Below are 8,765 nucleotides of genomic sequence, written 5' to 3'. Positions count from 1 at the left end.
CATAGTATTCCCAATGGCCCAAAATAGGTCGGTTTGTCGTTGTGACCGAATTCAGTGCCACCGTGTATAACAGATACTATTTTATACAATTCATTTATTCATCATATACAAATTATTTTGCAACTGACCCAACGTTAAAATGTAACAACCAGTTTTGAATACTTTTCTTTGACTAATAAATTAGATTTATAATATGTCAATGTCCGTATACGAGACTGTTAAATTGTCTACGACAGTCCAAGGTTTATTCTGGTATTTTATGAAATCCGTGCCCTTTCATCTCTATTAGCATCATGAGTCGTTCTTTGAGATGCTCTCTTTTCCTGTACATCGGGAGATGGAGCACGATGAAACCATGACATGTATTCACTTCCGGGCACATGTCCTTCGGGGGTTTCCCCTTACAATCTTTGTCTCCTCCTATGGGCCACATCCTAGGTCTAACCTCCTGGATTCCACCAATGGGGACATGGTCTGCACCCGTCATGACTCCTGAAAAACAATTCGCATAGAAGATTAATAATCGGTTAAATGTCCATTTTTGTTTTCTTCTTATATCAAGGTTCATAAATCAAAAAGTCTGTTACTCTGAAGGTTGACAATTCGGAAGGTTCGTGTTTCGGAACATGAAATAGGGTTCATAATTTCCATGAATTTAAACGTTTCTAATTCCGAAAATGACATAGAACCTTGTATAATTTGTTAAGAATTATGAACTTTCGGAGAATGAACCCTATTTGGTATGGAAATTTTTTTCTTCTTCTGAATTTCAAACCTTTCATTACTTTTGGGGAAAAGGGTGCCTTCCGACATAATCAAAGGTAGTTGGTGGATCATGAAAGTAATGTGCCCTGAAACATGCAGAGCGAAAGACATGACTAGATTATTATCATCTTGTCACAGTGACACTATCAGTGTCTTGAAAGTAACACCATGCATGTCAAAATGACAAAAAAGATACCAAAGCAGCACAATATTTGTCTTGTCACAGGATGTTTTAAAAGGGATTATCAACGTCAAACGTTCAAACACGACGAAGTGACTGATCTTCTTTATAATTATCTATTTTGCATACAGTACTGTGCTATAGGTACGTCTATTTATATACAGTTAGGCCTTTGACGGTCAACGATCACCGATGAAGATTTGACTTACTCAGAAAGTCTCTTTTGTCATCCTCAGTGAGATCACCATGGAACACTGACCAAAACATCTTGACCACGCGATGGTTTGCTGTGTAGCCTTTCTCATCATAACCAAAGCTCTGTGCAGAGAAGAGCAAATTACGAAAGTGAAAATGAACAACAGCAACAACAAAAAAAAGATAATTGATCTGTGCGATGAAATTAAACACAATTTCAAATTTATTTCCCAAGAAACAAATTTAAAGTATACAACGTGTATTATCTTTGTTTTATCTTCTTGAAATAAATTATCTTCTATTAAATCTAAAAGCACCTACCAACTTTGCATTATGTAAACAAAAATCACGATATTTTGTGTATTTTGTGCAACCAGGCTGTCCGAAGTACATTCATTTTTTGTTGTACATTTGTGATTTTGTTTTTGTCCCTTTGTAGTACGTTGATGAAAGAAAATAGGAAAAAAAAGAGTGTTGAAGAATGTTGAAGAAGAGGAGCTCACTTCTTGAAAGGCCTTCCAATCATATTCCCCTCCTTGGAATAATGACATCAGCTCCTGCGGTGCAAAACGTTGGTGAAGACCGAAATCATCGAACATGCTCCAAAAACTCTCACTGAATACATTGAACTGGGAGGATGCTGTGTAGTGCCTGGCGTAAAGCTCAATGTACTCTCCACTGGAATTCGTAAAATAAAAGAAAGAATTTCATTGAAAGAATTTACTTCTCAGGATACCAAAATCAATACAGGGGTTGAAATCTCGAAATCGAGTGCTTAAAGAGAAAATTCATTGATTTAAAAAACTAACTTTAATGTCATTATTGCAAAGGTGACACTTTGATTGGCCAAGGTTATCAAAAGCCAATGCTAAGACAAAATTCAAAGTAATGATTATTAACAATTACAAAACGCTTAGATACAGCCCCGACATAGCACCTGAAAAGCTCTCCGGTCGCTGCTGAGATATGACGTCCCATGTTGAACATGATGTGCACAAGCAGACGATGTCCCATGACATCTCACACAATTTCACTGCCTGTTTTGTCATCTTTTCTTCAGTTATTTCCCTTACTTCAATTCCCTCAGGCGAAATGTTTAATCCATTGCCTCACTCTAAACCCCGTGCATGATATTATTTGGATGAAAAATGCAAGGAAAAAAGAAGAAAAAGGAATCTGTCGCTTGTAAACAAAATAGGACGCCATTGTATTTTCAGCTGCATACACCGCGGCATGTTCGGCGTTTCAAGAGGGAACAAATGACGTCCATGCTATCATTCCGGAGGTTTTTTAATTTGAAAGTGTGGTTTCTTTGATTGTTCATTAACCCCTATCCTGTGTATTTTCAAACAAAAGAATTTAGTTTTCAGAATGGGGGTCATATCCCTTTTTGAATGGTGTAAAATTCCATCACATTTATATACACTAAACTCATTATAATTTGAGAAATAAAAGCATTGCATTTATGTTCATTCTTTATGGGGTGTCGTCTGCTTGGGCAGGGTTGGTTCATATTGTGACGGCATTAAAACATCGTTATTTTTCCGGCGAATCTCTCGCATATCCCAGATGCTATAGAGGTTGTTTTATTTGTATTTTTATAAATCACCCGATATGTAGTTGAACTAAAACTTGCATGATGGCCATCTGTTAGCTTACCAGTTTCTAGTAATACGCTATTTGCCATATTTGTGATTTTCTATGAACCCGCACTTTAATTTAATACAAGAAACGCACTTTTTTACTGTTAGAATTTAAGCTATAAACCCCAAATGTAATGTGACATTTGTTTTGAAATAATGTTTTGCGTTAGTATGAAATCTATTATCTAATAATTTTAGAACAAGTATTCAGAAAGGAATTTAATGTAGATAATATGTCATAAACAATATAGGAATGTTTTTGTAATTACATTCCAAGACAAAGTGACCACAATGCATCTACTTCCTCGACCACATCGACAGGCGCGATAGCTCAGTCGGTAGAGCATTGGTCTCGTTATTCGGTGACCCGGGTTCGAAACCAAGTCGATGCGCTAGTGCCCTTTGGTAAGGCATTAATCCTCATTACCAGGTCCCTCAGAGAGGACCTTAAGCCGTCGGTCTTCTGGTTGCTTACTAACAAGCATTTATTGCTTTCTTAGCTGTCAGGTAAAATAACCACCACTATCACATGTCCAACGTAGAAGTTTTAAAACACACAACGGTATTAATCTTTCTGACTGGATCGTACTATACTTACACATGTGCAATGGTCACGACCTCGTCTTTGCCTCCTGGTTTGAGTTCGATCTCCGGTTCGTTCACCGGTCCATCCACTGTAAATCTGTAGTCGGAAAGCTCATCGTCACTCGCCTCTAGCAATGTTTCCATGCTCTTCGCCATCCCGGGATCTAGCAGTTTCAGATCTTCCAAACTGGATGGGCTAAATATTGTTAAAATAGAGTCGTATTATTCCTCTAGTCACCTGTTGCAACCAGCTACAGTTAATAACTAAATTAAACCAAGTTTTGTAATTGTTTTCTCCCAATTTATGTTTCTTAGGAATGTGATATCAAAGCTTACATCTAAAAGTATTCAACAAAGGCCCTAATTGAACCAGTCCACCTTTCATTCTTGAGTTACGAAAAACAAAACAAAAACATTGAAATGCATACGAGATGGATAACTCCCTCTCTCTCTCTCTCTCTCTCTATGTTTCTCTCTCTTTCTAGCTTCTATATATCTCTTTCTCTCTCTCTCTCTCTCTCTCTCTATCTCTCTCTTTCGTTTCCACCTCTCTCTCTCCCCTTCTCTATTTAGTAGCTAGCTCTTACATTCAATGTATTCCAGATCCATTTATTTATATGCATGTAATCATTCTTTGGACTGTCGATCACAAGGTCCGCGGTTCGAATCCCGCCGCGGCACTAATGTCCTTTGGCAAGACATTGATCTACATTTGCCACACTCTACCCAGGTGAAGTAAATGGGGATCGGTAGGAAGGAATTCCTTGAATGCTGTGAGCACCGAAATCAGTAGCCTAGCAGAGCCGGGGTAATATTGGAGCGCTTTGAGCACCTTGCAGGGTGGATATGTGCGCTATATAAATATCCAATATTATTATTAGTATTATTATTATCCAAGAGCTTTTGGAATTTTACATCGAGCTATCTGTCCAACAAACTCGGTATACAACTCGTAAGCTAATCGGAGAAACAAGTCGGGAAAGCCCGATCTCGTGTTAGTTCTCAAGGACTTAAAATCATTTTGAAATGTTTTAAACAAAATGAAAATGTATTAATAAGCTCTCGAGTTCGAGAATACAAATGAAAATGGTACGAATTGGGAACAAAATTTGCAAAAGAATGAAGGACTTTGTACCCCCTGGCAGGGGCGTCGCCAAAGGGGGGGGGGTGTGGGGGTGCGACACCCCCCCCCCCCCCACCTGTCAGGATTTTGTCGGTAAAATTGCGCTGCCGTCGGGAAAAAAAGAGAAAAGGGGGAGGGAAAAAAAGAGAGGGAAAAGGAGAGAAAGGAAAAAAAGAAAGGAAAAGAAAAGAAAGAAAGGAAAAGAAAGGAAAGAAAGAAAAAGAAAGGAAAGAAAAGAGAAGAAAGAGAGAGAGAAAAGAAAAAGAGGGAGGAGAGGAAAGAAAGGAAAAGAAAGAAAAGGGAAAAAAGAAGAAAAAAGAGTAAAAGGGAAACAAAAGAAACGGAGGGTGAAAGAGAGGAGAGAGAGGGGAGGTAAGAGCCTGAGAGAAGAGGAGTGGGAGTAAAAGAGAGAAGGGGGTTGTTGGGTGGAGTCGTCTCGTCGAGGGAGCAAGAAAGACACGGTCAAATATGTTGCTGTGTCGGGTCAGCTGTGTCGGTATTCTTGCTCGATCCTCGTGTACTAATATCAATGCAGAAGTTTGAAGTCGGTGAGATGTATATTGTCGGTCGGCCGACAAGTTTTTTTCCCTACGATCTGTGACCTTTTATCCGCTGTGACGACTTCGACTTCGAGAGTGACTACAACTACATTAATTGTATTTTCTCGAAGTTTCACTTTCCTATAATATCAGCTAAAGAAATCAGAGGTTTAAAATTTTCGGGGAAACTAAATTCAAACAAGGTTTAAGAGTCAACAACGGTACGACGAATCGTTTTCCTTTCTCTATATTGTGATGAAACGCCAAAGATTCCGCGCTTCGCGCGGAAGGGGAAAATTTCATTTAGACGATTGAAGAACGGTACAACGAATTGTCTTATTTCTCTCATAATTTAAGGAAGCGTCAAAACTTCCGCGCTTATCGCGGGAGGGGGAAGCTAAATTCAGACAGGGATTAAGAGTCGAGCACGGTTCAACGAATCATCTTCTTTCTCTAATAATTTAATGAAACGCCAAAACTTTCGCGCTTTGCGCGGGTGGGGGAGAACTGAATTCAGATAAGGATTAAGAGTCGAAAACAGTACACCGAATCTTCTGCTTTTTTCTCATAATTAATGAAACGTCAAAGGATTAAGAGTCGAGCACGGTTCAATGACTCGTCTCCTTCTTCTAATAATTTAACGAAACGCCAAAATTTCGCGCGGGAGGGGGGAGAACTGAATTCAGATAAGGATTCAGAGTCGAGCACGGTTCAACGAATCGTCTAGTTTCTCTAATAATTTAATGAAACGCCAAAACTTCCGCGCGGGAAAAATGAATTCAGATAAGGATTAAGAGTCGAGAACAGTACACCGAATCGTTTGTTTTTTTCTCATAATTTAATGAAATGTCAAAGCTTCCGCGCTTTGCGCGGGAGGGGGAAAATGAATACAGATAAGGATTAAGAGTCGAGAACAGTACACCGAATTTTCTGCTTTTCTCATAATTTAATGAAACGTCAAAGCTTCCGCGCTGTGTGAGAGGGGGAGAAACTGGATTCAGAAAAGGATTAACAGTCGAGAACGGTACAGCAAATCGTCTTCTTTTTATAATAATTTAATAGAACGTCAAAGTTTTCGCGCTTCGCGCGGGAGGGGGGGGGGGGGTCTTCATTCAGACAAGGATTAAAAGTCGAGAACGGTACAATAAATCGTCTTCTTTTCCTAATAATTTAAGGTAATGTTTAAGCTTCCGCGCTTCGCGCGGGAGGCCTATCACCCACCCCCCTAATGAGCGCGTTTCGCGCGCTCTAAGTGATTCGCTTGCTCTCTACCGCCCCTCCCTAAAATAAGATCCTAGCTCCGCGCCTGCATTAAAATATAGCTATGATGCTGACTAAGTTGACGAAATAATTCATAGATGTATGTCGCCGAGGAAAGTGACCATTTGCGCATACGCAAGTACTATAGATAGTCCATAGGAAAAATAATTTAGCCTTCGGCCCCGGGTTTATAGGGTTAAATGTGTAAATATTGGACATTTAATTTTGTCGGTAATTGGTGACTAGTTTTGTCGGTAATCGTTGGCCTCTACACCCCCCCCCCCCCCCACTGAAAAAGGTCTAGCGACGCCCTTGCCCCCTGGCCCCCAAATATTAGAGACACTTAACTTCCCTGTCTTTCTTCGATCAAATTAAAATGGGTGTATACCTATTTCCAAGCAGTTTCTTGTAGAAAAGAAATGGAAACGGCATTGTGACGATGACCTTATTGTAGAACATCAGAGCAAACAGCTTCCCGACTGATCGCAATTTGTCCAGGTCCTTAGAATCCTATGATAAGTTTTAAATACAGAAGGATACAAACTTTAATTGCACGGTGTTTTGATCAGAATGAAGGTGCACACTATTTCCAAATTTACAAGGCATATTTTTACTTGGCCGACACAAATTATAATAATAATAATAATAATAATAATCTTTTAAGGTCACTCCAAATGTTATTAAACCGAAAATGGAAATTATTTTTGCCCAATTGATCGTGAGCCCGGCAGCCACTGAGCAGCGCCAGATCGACGTTGCTCTATCCCTTATTGTTGAACACCTAACAAGGTAGCAGCAACTCCCGTCTTTTAACGTATTTTTGGTATGACGCGGCCGGGGTTCGAACCCACGACCTCCCGGTGGTGAGGCGGACGCTCTACATAATAGCTATAATCAACTTACATTAACACTATATTGAGATTAGTAATAATGGGTACTCTATCTTCCGAGATGGAAATATGAATTTGATAATGACCTTGTTAAACCACAATGTCGTACACGAAGGAGAATCGTTGAGTTTCTTGAAGATGGAATGCTTCTCAACATTGAAGAGCTCTTCGAACAGTCGGGAAAAGAATTCCTTTACGAGAAATGTAAGAGAAAATACACGTTTCAGACAAAACAAAACAAAACAAAACCCCAAACTACAAAAAGTATCCAAGATCGGAAACAGCTAATAATTAATACTGGTTTTCTTTAATTTAAAAATTACGGTCCAGTATAGATTGCAATATCGAAATTGAAATATCTTATTGGTTAATTCAGGTTCTTCATCTCGAATCTTATATAGAAAAAGCAATATAACACACGTACAACGAATATGAAATTACAAAGAGGGGTTCGGCAGAAGTTGTATCAAGTCTTGTTAAGTCTTATCAATTCCGAGGAAACCGGTAATATACCGGCTTGTAATTCTTTTGACCATCATTGTGTATAATATTATCCGGCTTTAGTAAATATTTAAGGCATTTCCAGCGTTGTTTCCTTCTCCAAAGCCTACAGTCACAGCGATTGAAATATTTAGTTCAGACGACGTCGAAAACTTTGGCTTTAGTCCTCAAGCATGTCTGCATGTTCTCTTTGAAGATAAAGTTAAGTTAACACGATCGCAATTATTTTCGGAAATCAACTCAAGGTCAACTTCAATATGCTATTGTATTTCCAATATCAATAATTTTCAGATTACGTAATACGTCATCATCATGTTTACACGTAGATAGGTGACGCACGAGGCTATTGAAATTGCCTTCGGTTGATTTTATCGAAAGTAGTTGCCATCGTGTGAAAGGGTGTTGATATTTACCTTCATGGGACCACCAGCATTTACACCCAAAGACACGTTATCCTTGAAATGGACTTTGAACGGGAGCATGAGAGACGTTTCATCTTTATCTTTAACCGCCGAGATAGCTGATTCAACAACCTTCTCTTTGTCGTCGTCAATTTCGAATTGAAGATGTGCTGCGTCCAGGTTTAATGCCATTAAGATCGTTGCCAACATAATACATGATCCTATTCCGAAAGCTTTCTCAAATGTCAGTAGCATATTTATCACAGTCTGATGGTAGTGGCGCTATATAGGGTATCAAGGGTAAACAATATTTGCAACATAATAAGCCTCCCACCCAGGTCGAAAATCCCTTAGAAACCAGTAGAGAAAACCAGTACAGATTTCTAACGGTTTCTAGTGGTCAATTCTCTACTGGTTTCAATATGGAAAGTGGCGCTTTTTCCATTAGAAACCAGTAGAAAAAAATCGTACTGGAACCAGCAGAAGACCAGTAGAAGACCATTAGCAAAACCTAATGGCACCATTAGGAGACCAGTAGGAATCCCAACTGGAACCATTAGGAGACCAGTAGGAAACAAGTACAAATCCCCACTGGAACCAGTAGGGGACCAGTAGAAATCGATATAAAAACCATTAGAAGACCAGTAGAAAAGAAGTGCTGGAACCATTAGACAAGTAAAAA

The 8,765-nt window shown here is 39.2% G+C and overlaps 1 protein-coding gene across 1 annotated transcript; it reads right to left on the bottom strand.

The window, feature by feature from the left end:
- Nucleotides 1–210: 210 nt before the first annotated feature.
- Nucleotides 211–8,275, bottom strand: LOC105444489 (probable E3 ubiquitin-protein ligase HERC4). Its single transcript, XM_030992504.1, has 7 exons — nt 8,096–8,275; nt 7,268–7,372; nt 6,680–6,801; nt 3,383–3,556; nt 1,645–1,819; nt 1,156–1,264; nt 211–492 (listed from the first exon to the last, which is right to left on the bottom strand). The coding sequence occupies exons 1-7, from the start codon at nt 8,273–8,275 to the stop codon at nt 245–247; spliced, it is 1,113 nt and encodes a 370-aa protein (XP_030848364.1). The 3' UTR covers nt 211–244.
- Between the last annotated feature and the right edge of the window lie 490 nt (nt 8,276–8,765).

This window comes from Strongylocentrotus purpuratus, unplaced genomic scaffold, assembly GCF_000002235.5.
Source record: "Strongylocentrotus purpuratus isolate Spur 01 unplaced genomic scaffold, Spur_5.0 spur5_scaffold_2, whole genome shotgun sequence".
Classification (NCBI taxonomy): domain Eukaryota; kingdom Metazoa; phylum Echinodermata; class Echinoidea; order Camarodonta; family Strongylocentrotidae; genus Strongylocentrotus; species Strongylocentrotus purpuratus.
This window is presented reverse-complemented; position numbering and strand designations above follow the sequence as displayed.